This window comes from Trichechus manatus, unplaced genomic scaffold, assembly GCF_000243295.1.
Source record: "Trichechus manatus latirostris isolate Lorelei unplaced genomic scaffold, TriManLat1.0 scaffold00185, whole genome shotgun sequence".
NCBI classification, from domain to species: Eukaryota; Metazoa; Chordata; class Mammalia; order Sirenia; family Trichechidae; genus Trichechus; species Trichechus manatus.
The window spans coordinates 3608441-3625528 of record NW_004444121.1 but is presented as its reverse complement, the minus strand read 5'-3'; the positions used below and the strand labels follow the sequence as shown (position 1 = coordinate 3625528).

Here is a 17088-nt window from a genome sequence, read left to right as displayed (position 1 = left end):
ACACACACACACACAGACACACACAGACACACACACACACACACACACACACACACACACACACACACAGGGGAAACGCCAGGGGAGGGTGGAGGCAGACCCATCCGCAAGGCCGCAAGCCCAGGAACGCCCGGGGTTGCCAGCCGCCAATAGAAGCTGAAAGAGACAAAGAAGGACCCTCCCCAGAGCTGAAGCCCTGAATTTGGACTTTCAGCCTCCAGGATTATGAGAAAAGAAACATCTGTTCTTTAAAGCCACCTCCTGGTAGTTTTGGGGTTTTGTTATTTTTTTTGGTACGGTGGTACACAGTGACTAAGTGGGGACAGGCAGGGCTGCAAGTTTTTCCAGTGATGTCTGGCCGCAGGACAGCAGTTACTGTCTAAAGGTTTTCTCTTTTGCTAGGCTGCCCCTTTCTTGGTCCCTGGGCTAGACAGAGCAGGCTTCAGTTGGGGCTTTTTTTTTTTTTTTTTGTATTTGTGGGTATTTGCAGGTGGCTGGCTTCTTCAGCTACAAGTCTGGGACAGATGTGACAATAAGCAGATCCAGGGGGCCCACCACCGTGTTGTTCGTGGATCTGGAGGCTTCTGGCTGCTCTTGTCCTCCCACCTCTCAGGGTCTTCTTGTATTTGTTTTGTGTGTAATGTCTAGGATTTTTCGCTGTAGATTCTCTTAAATAGAATGTGGTCATTTGCAATGTGTTTTATAAATTTTCACATCTGTGAGAAGGTTATATTCCTCTTCTTTCTATTAATTTCCAGATTAATTGTATCGAAGCATAAGACATGGTCTTTGAGATAAACAAGACCTCAAAGAGATGATAAAATCTGGACACTTTGACCAAAATCAAAGTGCTGGCAGCTCTCGTTCAGTCTAACAGCTGAGTGCCGGTGTGGCGCGGGGTTCAATTACCCTTAGAAAGCATAGTTGTTTATGGACCACAAACTTAATACATAAAGCGTGTTTTTCAACTTATTTACCCCTCACACAGGGCAACCCTAAAGCCACAAAGGACTGAGGGGCAGGAAGACAGATGCAGATGGGAAGGGAAGTTTGTGTTCAAGGGGTGGGACCGATGGGAATTGAGGAGTGTGTGAGGGTGGGGGCAGGAGGGGGCTCTGGTTGAGGGCTTCACCTCTGCCTGCCCCTTAGGCCCTGGGCCTGGTCCTGTGATCAGCCCTGACCCTGGCCCTGGCCCTGTGATCAGCCCTGGCCCTGGTCCTGGCCCTGTGATCAGCCCTGGCCCTGGTCCTGGCCCTGTGATCAGCCCAGGCCCTGTGATCAGCTCTGGCCCTGGTCCTGGTCCTGTGGTCAGCCCTGACACTGACCCTCGCCCTGTGGTCAGCCCTGGCCTTGACCCTGGCCCTGTGGTCAGCCCTGGCCCTGGTCCTGACCCTGGCCCTGTGGTCAGCCCTTACCCTGGCCCTGCCTCTGTGATCAGCCCTGGCTCTGTGATCAGCTCTGGCCCTGTGGTCAGCCCTGGCCCTGTGGTCAGCCCTGGCCCTGTGGTCAGCCCTGGCCCTGCGGTCAGCCCTGGCCCTGTGATCAGCCCTGGCCTTGGTCCTAGTCCTGGCCCTGTGGTCAGCCCTGGCCCTGGACCTGTGATCAGCCCTGGCCCTGGTCCTAGCCCTGTGGTCAGCCTTGGTGTGTGCAAAGTCTGGTGAGGCTGAGGGGGTGGTGCAGGGCAGGGCAAGAGGGGGATCTCTGCAGTGAGACAAAGAAGGGGCATTGGGGTGCTGATGTGGGTAGTTTACAGGAAGAATGTGCAGGCCAGAGTGCCTTAACAGGAAGAGGGGTCAGTCTTGGGGAGGGGCTGGGGAGGAAGCCACTGGGGAGCCCCTGCAGATATACCACAGTTCACTGTCTCTGATTCCACCTCAGGTGCAAAGGAAGCCTCTGGGGCAACAGGGGGACATTCCTGCCTCCCCCCGCCCCCCACCAAGTCCTGGCCTGGAAGAGCATGAGGCCCGGGTGGGCCAGCCCTCAGCTCCAGTCCTCAGCTCCAGCCCTCAGCTCCAGCCCTCACCTCCAGCCCTCAGCTCCAGACTCCACCTCCAGCCCTCAGCCCCAGCCTCCATCTCCAGCCCTCAGCTCTAGCCCTCACCTCCAGCCCTCAGCTCCAGCCTCCACCTCCAGCCCTCAGCCCCAGCCTCCACCTCCAGCCCTCAGCTCCAGCCTCCACCTCCAGCCCTCAGCTCCAGCCCTCAGCTCCAGCCTCCACCTCCAGCCCTCAGCTCCAGCCTCCACCTCCAGCCCTCAGCCCCAGCCTCCACCTCCAGCCCTCAGCCCCAGCCTCCACCTCCAGCCCTCAGCCCCAGCCTCCACCTCCAGCCCTCAGCTCCAGCCCTCAGCTCGTCTCTACACAACACACGTGAGCATCAAGAGCAGGGAGGACCCCACTCTTCTTCAGCAGCAGGTGGTCAGTGCTGCTCTTCCTTTTCTCGTTTCCCCAGGCCCGGAGAGGTAGAGACGACTCAGCCCTTTCCAAGGCATCATGGCCCCCTGGTCAGGCTGTCCATAAACTCGTGAAGTCAGTCCCCATCCTCCCAGTACCCCAACAATGCCGGCACAGCCCTTGGACAACTGGCACACTTGGGTCATCTGTCTCAATAACATGGATACATTTTAGATTTGGCTGCAGATTGTCCCCCATGGTTGTACCAATGGACACTCTGACCACTTAGTGGGGCCATGGCCCCTGCCCCGTGGCCAATGTGGGGTCATCATCTTGCTCATTGTGCCTGCTGAGGTGACACTGGCCCCCCTAAGGTCCCCCTGCCGGTGGAGTCTGCTCCTCTCTGCCTGCCTTTTCACACTGGCCCTCAGGCTCCCAGGGTCCTCCCCGTCCCTATAGTCTTGAAGAACATTTTATATAAAAAGAATGTGATGATTCAGCCTGTAGATGATTTGGGGCTGTTTTCTATTTCCCTTGAACTTCACTTTGCCCCTTTGCTCTCCAGGCGTTTTGGGTGTCTTTTCTGCACCGTGAGGGGTGGGAGGGCCATGAGGGGTGGGTAATGGGAGTCCCGGGGAGTAAATGGGGGCATGCTGCACAAAGTTGACCCTCACTCCGGCCTCCTGCTCCTTTCTGGGTCTAGGTCTAGGGGCCCCACGGCCCTAGCCTCAGGGTGCCACCTGCCCAGCACACCTGGGGAAGGAGGGCGGGGTCGAGACACACCTGGGCTCAGGCTTCCCGGGCTCCTGTGTGTCCTCACACCTGTCCGGAGCTGCACGGGGCGGAAGCACCGCAGGTCTCCTCAGGGCATCCTGAGACACTGTCTCCTGGAGCCTCTCCTCGGGCGTGGATCTCCCGCAGCCTGGGGTGCTCTGTCCCGTATCGTGGGGCTCTCTGGTGCCTTCCCTCCCCTCTGGCCCTTGTGGGGATGGGTGCTTGTAACACAGACCCAGGCAGAGAGCTCCCTAAATGTCTTCGTCCTGGCTCCAAACATCAGGTCAGGAAACAGTCACTCCAAGGCTGGCACCCCAGGTGCTGGTAATTCCCTGCTCCCCGCTTCTCATGCCCCAATCCTGTAGACCCACACCTGGGCTGCGGGGCGGGGGTAGGCCGTGCTCAGGGGACAGCTCTACCCTGAGCCGGAGCCCCTTGCTGACCGCTGGGCCCTGTGACCTGGCCTGTGGCTTCGCAGTCAGCTGGCCGACAGCAGCGATGTGACCTTGTGGCCTCTGGGAACCACCATCACTCTGTGACCTCAGTGTCCCCCACGCTGCTGACCCTCTCCACCTGCCCGACCATGTCTCTGTCCTTTGTCCATGCTTTTATTCATCTGGCTCCTGATGGCTGCAGGCTGGACTGAGGGCTCCCCAGGGGACCCTCACTCACTTCCCTGGTGTAGGGGGAGCAGGGATTGACAGCTTCATAGGGGGCAGACCCCTCCTGGAGTGGACAGGGGAATGAGCTAGGACTGGGCTGGAGAAAAGGGTGCAGGATGGTCCTCAGACTGTCAAGCTGGGGGGCAAGAGCCCCGGGGGCGGGTCCTCACGGCAGGTCCTGGGGGAGGGCGTCGGGGAAGGCCTCACTGCAGGGCCTGGAGGAGGCGGAGCCCCAGGCCGAGCAGGAGCCCCCCGCCGCCGGCCGAGGCGGCCCTGTTGCACAGGCTGGTGATGCAGCACTTGGCCTTGATGCTGACGACCAAGTCCAGGGGGTGGCTGCTCAGGGCGGGCAGGGACGCCATGTCACACGCGGACACGCACTTCTTGGTGATCTCCGTCGTGTCTGTGGGGCCTGCAGGAGAGCGCGATCGCGTGGGGCCCAGGCAGCCTGGGCCACAGGTGCTGGGGCACTCGGGGAGGGGCAGGATTTGGGGAGCAGGCCCCCCTTTGCCTTGTTGAGGTTCCTAAAAGCACAACTTTAAAGAACGGGGCCTCCAGAAGGAGGGAGAAAAGAGCTGAAATGTGGGGGCTGTGGATGCGTCCACCAGGAGGACGAGGGGGTGGCCGCCTAGGACTGGGGCCCCCAGGGCCACAGCTCTGGACCCCTACCAGGGTCCCTTGTAGCTGGGGCAGGAGCAGCTCAGCTCGGGCGCAGAACAGCTGAGCCTCCTAAGGTCCCCCAGGAGACTGTGGCCCCAGCCCAGCTTACCGATTCTGACGTCGACCTGGAAGGAAAGGCACATGATCTCTCGAGCGCTGCACGTGGCCGGCTTGCAGTCCGTGTTGTTGCTGGCCTTGAGGCACTGGTAGCATTTCAGACGCTCGGCTGGGGTGGGGGGTCAAGGTCACTGAGCCTCTTGTGGCCATCCCCGTGGGGACGCAGGTCATACCAGGCCCTGGTGCGCCCTGCACCCCAAGTGCACCCCTGCCTGAGTGCACAGACAATTCCCGAACTATGACTGACACCCACACCTGAAGGCTCCCAGGTCCTGATGGTCCCGCTCCCCAGGCGCGCCCTACAAACGCCCTGGACGGGGCACACATGGTCCCGTTCCCCAGGCACGCCCTACAAATGCCCTGGACGGGGCACACATGGTCCCGCTCCCCAGGCACACCCTAATAATGTCCTGGACGGGGCACACAGCCCCCCTGCACAGACCCCTGCACCGCCCTGCCCCACCCCTCAGCCTCACCGGTCTCTACACACACCAGGGGTGACCACAGGACCAGGACCACGACCAGGACGAGAGCATTCATGATGAGGGCAGCTGGGCCTGAGGGGCAAGGCAGAGACGGAACCCTCACCCAGAGCCCCCTCCTCATCCCTATCATCACACACTTCTGGAGTCCTCTCTCCTCCCTGCCCCTCAGTCCCACCTCCAGCACACAAACTTTCATTTGCATCTGTCCTCCTGCCCCCAGGTCCTTTGTCCCCCCACAGGGACTCACCGCAGGGTCCCTCACCTGGGCCCCTCCCCCACCACCTCAGACCTGAGCTGGGCCCTGATGGAGCTGGGTGGAGTCGCTGGGTGGACCTGCTTGGGGAATTCTTCCTGGGGCTCTTGAGTCAGCGGCCCAGGGAGGGGCAGGCAGCCCAGTGGGCAGGGACCTGCCTCCCCACCCGGGCCCACCCACCTGGGCCCGCCTACCTGGGCCCACCCACCTGGCTTGGCTCTGCTGTCTCCTCTTCTTGTGACAGATCCTGACTCACAGAGCACAGCTTTAACACCTTGGGGGACACGGGGCCCAGACGTGGACCCTGTCTCCAGGGCCCAGGGGTGCTGAGGGAGAGATGCAGCCCTGAGCTCCCGATGTGGTGGAGGCTGAGGGCTGAGAGAGACAAGAGGGAACAGTTTGTGTATTAAGTTCATGGTCCATAAACAAAATGGCCCGATGGGCTCCCTCAAGCTCCCCCTTTCTGAGGGTAATTGAACCCCGCACCGCATGGGCACTCAGCTGTTGGACTGAACGAGAGCTGCCAGCACTTTGATTTTGGTCAAGGTGTCCAGATTTTATCATCTCTTTGAGGTCTTGTTTATCTCAAAGATCATGTCCTCTCCTTCAGTACAATTAATTTGGAAATTAATAGCAAAGAAGAGGAATATAACCTTCTCACAGATGTGAAAATTTATAAAACACATTTCAAACGACCACGCTCTTATAAAAAGTAAACATCTTACATGTAGATTTTTTGTATCTGTAACAGATGAATGAGGAACACACCCCTTCTCAAAATGTCTGGGATGCAGTCGGAGCGGCCATTTCAGTGAATGACATTAATATCCTTATGTACTTAGGAAAAAACCAAAGCCGTTGCCATTGAGTCGATTCTGAGTCACAGTGACCGTATTCAAAGTAGAACTGCCTCATAGGGTTTCCAAGGATCAGCTGGTGGATTTGAACTGCCAACTTTTTGGTTAGCGACTAAACACTTGACCACTGTGCCGCCAAGGCACCTATGTACTTACGGTAAAGAAGAATCAAGGGCAATATTCTTGTGGGGTTCATTGTTTCTTTAACTTTTCATTTTGAAATAATTTCAGACTTAAAAAAGTTGCAAAAATAGTACAAGAATTACTGTGTACCCTTTACACAGATTTCTCAAATGTTAACACCTTATATAACTATGGGAAATCCAAACCTGTGGCAGTTGATTCTGACTTATGGCGACCCCGTGTGTTACAGAGTACTACTGGTTTATAGAGTTTTCTTGGCTGTAATCTTTACAGAAAGAGTCTCGGTGGGGCAAAGGTTAAGTGCTTGGCTGCTAACTGAAAGGCTGGCAGTTCAAACTCACCCAGCAGCTCTGTGGGAGAAAGATCTGGCAATCTGCTACAGCCTAGGGAACTATATGGGGCAGTTCTACTCTGTCACACGGGGTTGCTACGAGTAAAAAATTGACTTGACGACACCTGACAACAACAACAACGAATCTTTACAGAGTGTCCCTGGGTGGAACAAACGGTTAAACGCTTGACTACTAGCTGAAAGATTGGTGGTTTGAACCCACTCAGAGGCTCCTCAGAAGACAGGCCTGGTGATCTGCTTCTGAAAGGTCACAGCCTTGAAAACTCTATGGAGCACAGCTCTACTCTGCACACATGGGGTTGTCATGAGTCGCAATCTACTCAATGGCAACTAACAACCACAATCTTTATGGAAGCAGATCGCCAGGGCTTTCTTCCATGGTGCTGGTTTGTGGGTTCAAACGGCCAACCTTTAGGTTAGTAGTTGAGTGCAAACTGTCTGTGCCACCTAAAATCATGAAATCACATTGATACAACACAATCTTCTAATCTACAGAACTTAGTTAAACATCCCCAACTATCACCAACAACCTCGCTGAAGAGGGCAAGGAAAAAGGTGTTGACCTAAGTGACTTTGAAAATGAGTGGATTCTGTAAAAATAAAGGCAAAAGAAACTGTAGTCTAGTTGATAAGGTTGCTTCCACGGGTGTATGGGTTAGCAATTCTGATACCACTGTACATGTAAACTGGAACTGAGCAATTCAATAAGTGAACGGTGGATGGTAGGAGCCAGGTTTTTCACTGTTGGAGTAGGAGGTTACAGATAAGCAAGGGAGGAGTCTAGAATGATCTATGTCGTAATGGATTAGAGTCAGAAACATCGGTATAAACTCATGTTTAGCTTAATGTACAGACAGACAGTTACACATAGATATATTTATAGACATGTGTATACACACAGCTTAGTATATACACATATGACTCCTTGCTCTGTCAGCTGATGGGCCTAGAAACAATGACACCCCAGTAGTACTGAACACACCTAGAACCCAGATCTTGGTTTCTAACGCACTTCTCCTGTAAAAGGAGACAGAGATTCTTGGGAAAATGGCTCCATAGGGTTTTCAAGGCTGTGACCCAGGTCTAGAGCAGGAAATATACAAGGTGAGCCTGGAGCATCTTATAGGGCCAGAAAGTAATCAAAAAACAAAATAAATAAACCAACAGTGATATGGGCAAGTCAGAAAGACACAGGAGCCAACTGAAAGAGCTCCCCGTGGCCAGAACTGGAATATTCTGAGCAATCAAATAAGTAAAGCAGTACTGAGTTATAATTCAAAGTATGAAATGAATATGTATGAGTCAATGCTGATACAAATAATGAATGAGTGGATGAGGGAGGATAGAAAAACTACTATGAAGAAGAATTTCCAATAATTCATGTAGATACTCTGCCCTCAAGGAGATGGAGACTAACTCCCCACTCCGTAAGTGTGGGTGTGCACAGTGACCTCCTTCCAAAGAGGGCGGTGTGGAAAGGGGGTAAAGTCACTTTACAGTGGAGAATCTTTGCCAACACGACCTCAGCCAGGTGACCAAGGTCAGCATCAACAGTGATAGTACGTGGATAAGATTCACCCTTGTTGTGATGTGATAAAAATGGCACTGTACCTCTGTGATCTTCCTCCCAAAAACCTATAACCTCAGTCTATCATGGAAAACATCAGATGAACCCCAGTTGAGGGACATTCTACAAAATATCAACCAGTACTCCTGTAAACAGCCAAGGCATCACAAACCAGGACAGTCTGAGAAACTGTCACAGCCAAGAGGAGCCTAAGCAGACGTGACAACGAAATGTAATGTGGTGTTCTGGGTGGGATCCTGGGACAGGAAAAGGAAGTCTGAATAAAGTGTGGTGTCTTAGTCATCTAGTGCTGTTCTAACAAAAATACCATAAGAGAATGGCTTTAACAAAGAGAAGTTTATTCTTTCTTAGTCCAGTAGGTTAAAAGTCCGAATTCAGGGCGTCAACTCAAGGGAACATTTTCTCTGTCGGCTCTGGAGGAAGGTCCGTGTCATCAGTCTTCCCTTGGTCTGGGAGCTTCTCTGCTCAGGAACCTCAGGTCCAAAGGACGCGCTCTGCTTCCAGCACTGCTTTCTTGGTGGTGTGAGCTTCCCATGTCTCTCTGCCCACTTCTCTCTTTTATATCTCAAAAGAGATTGGTTTAAGACACTATCTAATCTTGTAGACCTCATCAGTATAGCTGCCGCTAATCCATCTTATTACATTGCAGTGATGGAGTTTACAAAAAATAAGGAAATCACATCAGATTACAGAACGGTACGCGATCATACAATACTGGGACTCATGACCCAGCCAAGTTGACAGATATTTTTGGGGGACACAATTCAATCCATGACACGTAGCTTTTAGCTAACAAAGTGTATCAGTATTAGTTCATTACTTGTAACGGATGTATCATACTAATGTAAGATGTTAGTAATGGGGTGATCCAGGGGCAGCGGTGGCGCAGGGGCAGAATTCTCTCTCGCCTTCCATGCCGGAGACTCAGCTTCGAGTCCCGGCCAATGCGCCTCACACGCAGCCACTACTCCGTCTGTCAGCGGAGGCTTGTGTGTTGCTATGATGCTGAACAGGTTTCAGCAGGACTTCCAGACTAGGATGGACTAGGAAGAAAGGCCTGGTGGTCTACTTCTGAAAATCAGTCAGTAAAAACTCTGTGCATCGTAACTGTCCAATCCACACATGATTAAGGGGCTAGGGCAGGACTGGGCAGCCTTTTGTTGCATTGTGTGCATGGAGTGGCAAGAAGTTGGGGGCTGACTTGGTAGCAGCTGACGGTAACTTACTAACCTGATTTCATGGCCTCAGAGTGGGTAGCTGGCCAATGCTGTGTTAGCTGCACTGGGGCAGCAAGGAGCAGGGGTCAGACACGACTGGGCTGACCTAGGTTGACTCATGACCCCTTTTCTTTTTGGATGATGAATGACCGTCTTCAACCCTGAGTCTGCTCACCATTTGGCAAAGTGGGAACAATGATATTGCCTTCCCAGCGGGGCAGGGCTCAGCCTAGGCTGGGAACACGTGTGTACAGTAAGTGCTCAGGGCAGGTCGCTGGTCATTACCTCCCTGACAGTCCTCTCAGGAGCCTTCCATCATCTTTGGGAAAGGTGAAGTGAGGGGCTGTTCTTACAGGTCCCCAAGGACTGCTGTTGTGTTGTGAGGAGAGCACGGGTCCCCACGTGATTGGTGATGGGCTGGCGAGAAGGCTGCTTGCTCTGGTTGTTGTCGGGTGCCAGCGAGTCGATTCTGACTCACACCAACCCCGTGTGACCTGAGTAGACCTGCCCCATAGGGTTTCTTGGCTGTAATCTTTTCAGAAGCAGATTGCCAGGCCTTTCTCACGAGGAGCCGCTTGGTGGGTTTGAACCTCTAACCTTTCAGTTAGCAGCCTTAGACGCTCAGAATGTGTGCCGGCCGCTCCCGGGTGTGAGTGGAGATGGGCCGGCAGGCAGGGCCCAGTGAGAAACAGTGGCTGGCAGTGATGGCTGGGGTCCCTGTGACCGCAGGGCAACCCCTACAAAGTACAGTACAATCAGTCCCAAGAGTGGGACCCTGGAGTTGTTCTACCGAAAACCACGGGGCATTGTATGCCAGGGCAAAAGGCAAACTGTGTTTGCAATTATTCTTATGATCTAGGACAATACGGGTGCTGTCAGCCAAAATACGTGACTTCGGTTTTTATGCGCACTTTATAGCTTTCTCTACAGAGTCCCTGGATGGCATAAATGGTTAAGTGTTCGACTACTAGTGCAGTTCGAAGGCACCCAGAGGCTCCTCAGAAGATAGGCCTGGCAATCCGCTCCCCACAGGTCACAGCCGATGGAGCAGCTCTATCCTGCACACACGGAGTCCCCATGAGTTGGGACTGACTTGATGGCAACTGAGCACTCAGCCCCTTCTCGCCGACTCGCTCACCGAGACCAGGAGCTGCCCACCTGCCCCTGCTTTGTCCTTCTTCCCGTCCTTCCTGTCCTGCAGGGGCTCAGACCCAGGGTCCACTGCTGCTCCCCGTGGCCATGCAGGGCTCGGGCCCCCCCGAGGGCAGAGGAGGAGTCACACTGCCCAGGAGGGGTCTGGACAGTGACCCGAGGTTTTCCGGGGAAGCTGAGTGGTTGGGGAGAGTGAGAAGGGCAGCCAGATGGGGAGGGCTGGGCCAAGGGGTGGCCCGGCCCCTCACGGCGTGTCCCTGCTACTCTCCTTCCAGTCCCCATACTCAGCCTCAGCAGGCGCTTATGCAAGCCCAGAACGCCTCTCGCGTGAACGTGCGGCTCGTCCGCCATCATTCATTCTCATCTTCCCTGCCTGCACCCCCCCTTTTGTGTGTTCATTTAGCGGTTTTTGGCAGGGTGACTCATTTCCAGTGGAGGGGTTGCCTGGAAGGACCTGACGTCCTGGTCTCCTGTCAGAGGAGGGATCCCCCTCCATGAAGACACGTACCTTCATGGACAGGGATGCAGGAGAGGGGCTGGGAGCAGTGGCCGCGGGGAGGCAGAGGGTGACAGCTGGCCTGCACAGGTGCCGGCCCGGGTTCTGTATGCAGCTCCTAGGAGCAGCCTCGCCCCGCCATCCCCGCTGCCAGCTGGGTCCCCCTACACCCTCCTACACAGGACAGGAGCCTCCCGACCGAGGTGCCCAGAGAATGTCCCGATGCCCCAGCATGCCAGGAGCCCCGTGTGGGGAGTGGGGGTGAACCATGGCCTTCTGGGAAGCAGGTGGGGTTAAAATTCAGCCTGAAAATTCTCAAGTGTGGAGGGGAGAGAGGCTCAGCTCTGGGAATTTGGGGCAGCTCCTGCAAAGCCCACGGTTTCCTGGGGAACAGAAGGGAACAAAAGTCCAGGCCCTGGAGCACCCAAGGGCTGGCCTGCCTTGGTCCACGGGGGAACAATGACTGGCTGGAGAGCAGGGGCAGGTGGGTGATGATGCTCCCCCACCCACAGTGATCTGTACAGCGAGGGCCTCGCTCGTGGCCCAGTCCCCCACCTTCACGACATCTCCTGGATGCCCCTGGGAGCCCCAGCTCATCATGGGTCCTACCTGCCTCTGTGCTCCCCCCCGATGACTCACAGGCCAGGCATAGGCTGCATGCCCCCTGAGCCCCTCAGGCCTCAGCCCCTGTTCCCCACTGCAGCCAAGCCCGTGCCCTGCTGGCCGCAGCCAAGCCCCTGCCGGCCACAGCCAAGCCCGTGCTCTGCCAGCTGAGCCTCCCTCATCCTTTCCTCGCACCCCCAGGGCATTGCCGTCCACAGCCACCACCACCGCCCTCCGGTCTCCCATCCCCCACACCTATGGGGCTGCCACACCCTCTGAGAGCCCAAGTCTGAGCGGATGATACCTGGCTCACCCAGCACTGGCCTTGGCCAAAGGGACAGCTCCCGTCCTTGGCCTGGCCATGGCCCAGCCAGATGGTTCTGTCCAGACCTAACTGCTCCTAGCTCAGTGGCCATGGCTCCCCCGAGGCCTTTGCTGACAGCTGCTGAGAAGAGGGGCTGGGAAGCTGGGAGGGGGGTACAAGGAGCAGGAGCCGAGGTGCAGGTTGAGCAAGGTAGCGTTTATTGTCTCTGTGGGGACGGAGGCCATAGTCCCACCCACAAGGGTCCCGGACAGTGCGCTCAGCGCAGGGGCCGTTGCCCCAGATGGGGTGCCACCACTTTCTCTGAAGGATTCCCTGCAGGCATGAGGCCTTGGGAGCAGAGGGCCGGGGGACAGGCGGTGGCAGGTGGGGCGCAGAGCCAGGTGCTCAGAGCAGGGCCCAGAGGAGCAGCAGCCCCCCGGGCAGGGCCCAGGGCCCCTCGGGTGCAGGGGGTGCCCTGTTGCAGAGGCTTCTGGAGCAGCACCGTCTGGTGAGCCTGGCGTTCACCCCCTCTTCAATTACCCACTCATGTCGACTGCTGGAGCTGGGACACCTGGGTGCACAGCGCTTGCTTATCTTAGTTACTACCTTTGATTCTGCAGAAGAGAGGAGAGGTCAGGAAGAGAGGGTTGGTGGCGAGGCGGAAGAGGCACGGGGTCCTTCCAACGTGGGCAGCACAGAACATGCTGGAGCACGGGCCCGCAAGGAGCCCCGAGGGCCCCGTCTCCAGACCTCAGCCCCAGCGAGGTGGCTGCAGCACAGTGGGGCAGTGCCTGTCAAGGTCACCCTCAGGTCTGTGGTCGGCAAAGACGGAATTCCAGGGCTGCTGGCCCTGGGGCAGGGAAGAGGGCTCATTCCCGGAAGCCAGACATCCCCTGCCCCTGCCAGGCCAGGAGTGTGCGGGATGTGCTTGTGTAGGGGGGTGGAGGGGGGGTGGTGAGAGGCGAGCGGAGCCACAAGGAACCTGCTAGACGCCCAGCCTCAGGCTTGGAGTCTCTGAACTGTTCCTCTAAGGACATGGCAGAGCTCTCTGAAGTCACTGCCCTCCATATCACGGTGCCATTGCAAGGAAGCAGAGCCACCCCTGGCCAAGCTGCAGAAGAGAAGCTCATCCCGGGGGAATCCACTTTATGTTCTGTGGGCTTGTGTTGTAGTCTGTTGCACTGTGTTATGTTTCACTGTGTTATATTACATCGTTGTTGTTGCCTGCCTTCCTGTTAATTCTCACTCACAGCTACGAACAGGCCACAGTAGGACCACCCCATAGTGTTCCCTGGGTTGTGATCTTTACAGGAGCAGATTGCCAGGTCTTTTCTCCTGCGGAGCAGCTGGTGGCTTTGAACTGCTGACTTTTTGGTGAGCAGCCGAGCACATAACCATTATATTGCGATTGCATTATATGATATGATATGATATTATGTTGCAATGTATTATAGTTCCCTGCATTGGTTTTCATAGCATTATATCATATTGTATTGCATTAGGTCATATCCCGTTGTACTGTATCCTATCATATGTCGCAGGCTGTGAAGACTGTTGCTGGGTGGAACCGTTTAGAAGAGCCTGAACATGCTCAGCTGGAGCAGAGCATGTGGACCGGGAGAACCGGCTCTGAAGCCCCCACGGGCCCCCACTGGGCAGCAGCCTCCCCCTGATTCCCTTTCCCCAGTGCTGGGGGAGGGGGGCGGGTCTCACCCCAGAGGGTGTGGAGGGGGTGGCTTTCCTGCCACAAAACCCAGAAGGTACAAAGCGCAAGGCGGGACAAAAAGCTCCTCTGCTCAGCGGGCTCTCACCACGTGGGAGGCGCCTCCCGAGCCCCAGCGGCCCCTCCCCACCCTGCAGGGGGGCGTCCTCACCCCGCCCCCTCTGGTGGAGAAGCTGTACACGTGAAATTTCCGTGGAGCCAAAGATGAGGGGGCCATGTTCAGAGGAAGACAATTGGAAGGAAGAGCAAGCAAACAACGTCACTTAGAGTGAGGTGTCCTCAATGGTTGCAATTCAATTCAGTGAGAAAAGGGGGCGCCCCCAAAGGGATGTGGGCGCAGGGGTCGGAAAAAGGCGTTGCAGCACAGAGCGTGGACCGGCGTCTCTCACTGATAATAGGCCATCTGGCGAGACCGTTTTTAGGCCACCGAGAGCGGTGAGGTCGGGGGGACAGGCGCGCCCACGTTGGCCACGGGGGGGAGCAGCCACAGTCGTGTCCGACGGGTGTTGGCTAAGGAACCCCGTCGGAAGACCCCTAGGCACCCCACGGCCAAAACGCGGACGGCGGCCGTTTTGTACGGCCCTCTGCTGTGAACTGTCTTTAGGGGACGCTTGAGTGTGAGTGCGCACGCGCGTCTGGGTGGGTGCCTGAGCGGTCCGCAGCCTCCTGGGGCTCATTTAGGGAATGCGCTGCGGCCAAAGGACTGGGAGAGGAGGTGGCGGGGCAGGGACCACCATCCAGCCAGACAGCAGCCCGTCTGATCCGCTTCTGCAGGAGAAAAGACCTGCCTTTCCGCCCCGCCTCGCTTTCTCTTTGATGCTTTTATGAGCGCGCGTTTCTAGTGGTTTATGGGCACTTGCAGGGGGGTCAGGGAACCGGTTCATGCTTTACTTTAATCTTCTGTAAAATATGCTTTTTGAATAAAATCCTGTCACTTTTGAAGCCCCGAGTCAGCAGTGTGGGGCGTGTGGGCCTGGCACAGCGCCTCTGAGGGGGGCGGGGGGTGCAGGGCAGTGTCCTGTGTATATCCCCTTGATTGCAAGCCTCCTACCACAGGCCGACCCTCCTGCCACCACAGCCCTTCCTTTTGCCTTCATGTCCTCATGGATTCGGTTCCCTCAGTCTCACAGGTCACCCTGCCTTGGTCCCACTGACCGTTTATCCCATTTGAATAATAATAATAGTAATAAAACCAAACCTGTGGCCGTTGAGTCCATTCCAACTCACAGCGACCCTATAGGACAGAGTAGAACAGCCCATAGGGTTTCCAAGGCTGTAGTCTCTATGGAAGCATACTGCCACATCTCTCTCCCAAAGAGCAGCTGGTGGGTTCCAACCACTGACCTTTGGGCCAGCAGCCGAGCGCTTAATCACTGTGCAACCAGGGCTCCTTCCTGTCTGAATAGTGTTCTCCCAATTCACATCCACCTGGAACCTCAGAAGGGACCTTATCTGGAAATAGAATCTTTACAGATGACGTGAGTTAAGACGAGGGCATACTGGACCAGGGTGGCATCCTTCCAAGAAGAAGGAAGTTTGGACAGAGATGCAGACAGACAGAGGCGGAGGGAAGAAGGCCACGTGAAGACGGAAGCAGAGCTCGGAGTGATGCAGCCACAAGCCAAAGAAAGCCAAGGACTACCGGCAACCTCCAGAGGCTGGAGACACCGTGGTTTTGGACTCGGGTCCTCCAGCGCTGGGTCCTCCAGCGCTGGGCGAGGGTAAATGCCTGTGGTTTAACCCCCGACTGGCGGGTGCTTTGTTACGCAGCCCTGGGAAACTAACGCACGGCTTCCGGGCGGCAGAACTGGTACTTCAAATGAAGGGAAGAAAGAGAAGTGCAAATTCAGAACCCATGGACACTTCCCCTGGAGTCAGGCCGGAAGAAAGTCACGGGGTGGGGGTAGTGTTGGACCAGCGGTCTTCCCCCCAGGCCCCCAAGCTCTGCACGCAGTCCAAGGGTCCAGAGCTCAGACCCTTGTCCGTCTCCAGGCCCTCTGCGCTGGCAGGGACTCACCAAAGATTATAGCCATTTCATGAGAGACACAGACGGTGTCCTTTGAGGAGCAGACAAGAGGGCTGCAGGCTGAAGGGGTTTGAACTTTAAAGCACTCATAGCAGCTCAGGTTACCTGTGGGGCAGCCGGGCAGGTCACAGTCAGGGCCAGGATGCAGCAGACACACCCCACCAGCCGCCAGCCCTCCAAGGGCCAAAGCATTTGACACCCCACACAGAGACCACAGGCCACCACCGTCAAACACCTGGAGTAAGCAGAGGCTGTGCTGCTTGCTGGGGCAAATGGCACGCCTGGGGACCGCCATCCTGTCCCTCGCCCACCCCCTCCTTACCTGGCTTTGTCTCGTCCCCACAAACACCAGCAAACTCTGCAGACATGAGCAATGCCCACAGGACCAGAACAAGCCCCTCCATGATGCCGCAGAGTGGGCCTGAGTCGGGGGCAGCAGAGAGAAGCCTCGCCCAGAGCCCCCCAGCCTTGTACACCCCATCCCTGCCTCCTCCCCTCAGTCCCACCCCCTCCACTCTCCCCTTCGCATACTCCACCTAGACCCTCAGATGCTGGTCCTCACTGCTTCCAACCCAGGCCCCACTCTGTCCTCTGCCCACCACCCTGAGTCCCTTTTCCTACACCTTCCCTCCGCCAGGCTGCCAGGAGGTAGAAACAGCCCAGGGAGGGGTGGGGTAGGCGGAGCCCGTCAGCACCTCCCTCATCAGCTCCTGCTCTGCAGAAGGCCTCCCAGGGTCCCAGGGTCCCAGGGCCCCCAAGGACCGCAGCTGTGCCTCTAGCCACCTCTTGCTGGAGTGACCAGGGCCCGGGCCCTAGGAGGAGGCAGCTGAGTGTCAGCCCCTGAAAGCAGGGACTTGCCTCACACCCAAGTCCGCCCACCTGGGCCCTCTCACTTGGGCCCTCCCACCTGGGCCCTCCCACCTGGACCCTCCCACCTGGTCCCTCCCACCAGAGCCCTCCCACCTGGGCCCTTACACCTGGGCTGTCAGCCCTGCTGCCTCCTCTTCTTCCTATGACAGACTGGGACTCAAAGGGCAGGCGGCTCAGCACCGTGAGGCACACGGGGCCCAGGTGCGATCCCTGCCTCTGGGATCCAGGGGTGCTGAGGGAGAGACACAGCCCTGAGCTCCTGACAGCGGTGGCGGGTACTGAAAGGGAGGAGGGGATGGGGAGGCTCCTTCCCCGGGGTGTGAGGCCTGGGGAGAAATGGAGGGCTTCAACGGGGAGGAGGTGCCATTAGAGCTGGGGGACAGGGGAGGTTTGGACAATCAGAGATGAGGGAA

At 56.5% G+C, this 17088-nt stretch overlaps 1 protein-coding gene across 1 annotated transcript; it reads right to left on the bottom strand.

Moving 5' to 3' along the window:
• Window positions 1-4031: 4031 nt before the first annotated feature.
• On the bottom strand, window positions 4032-11004 carry LOC101345490 (lymphocyte antigen 6F). The gene is made up of 4 exons (XM_004387422.1): window positions 10938-11004; window positions 5082-5162; window positions 4598-4714; window positions 4032-4240 (listed from the first exon to the last, which is right to left on the bottom strand). The coding sequence occupies exons 1-4, from the start codon at window positions 11002-11004 to the stop codon at window positions 4032-4034; spliced, it is 474 nt and encodes a 157-aa protein (XP_004387479.1).
• Window positions 11005-17088: the final 6084 nt, after the last annotated feature.

Bases quoted from the DNA above. Each gene is read 5' to 3' on its own strand.
- LOC101345490 (XM_004387422.1), bottom strand. From the start codon at position 11,004: ATGGCGGACGAGCCGCACGTTCACGCGAGAGGCGTTCTGGGCTTGCAT. The intron at 4,715-5,081 runs GTGAGGCTGAGG...CCCCCACCCCAG, and splicing joins CCTGGTGTGTGTAGAGACCG to CCGAGCGTCTGAAATGCTAC. The intron at 4,241-4,597 runs GTAAGCTGGGCT...GCTCTCCTGCAG, and splicing joins CCAGGTCGACGTCAGAATCG to GCCCCACAGACACGACGGAG.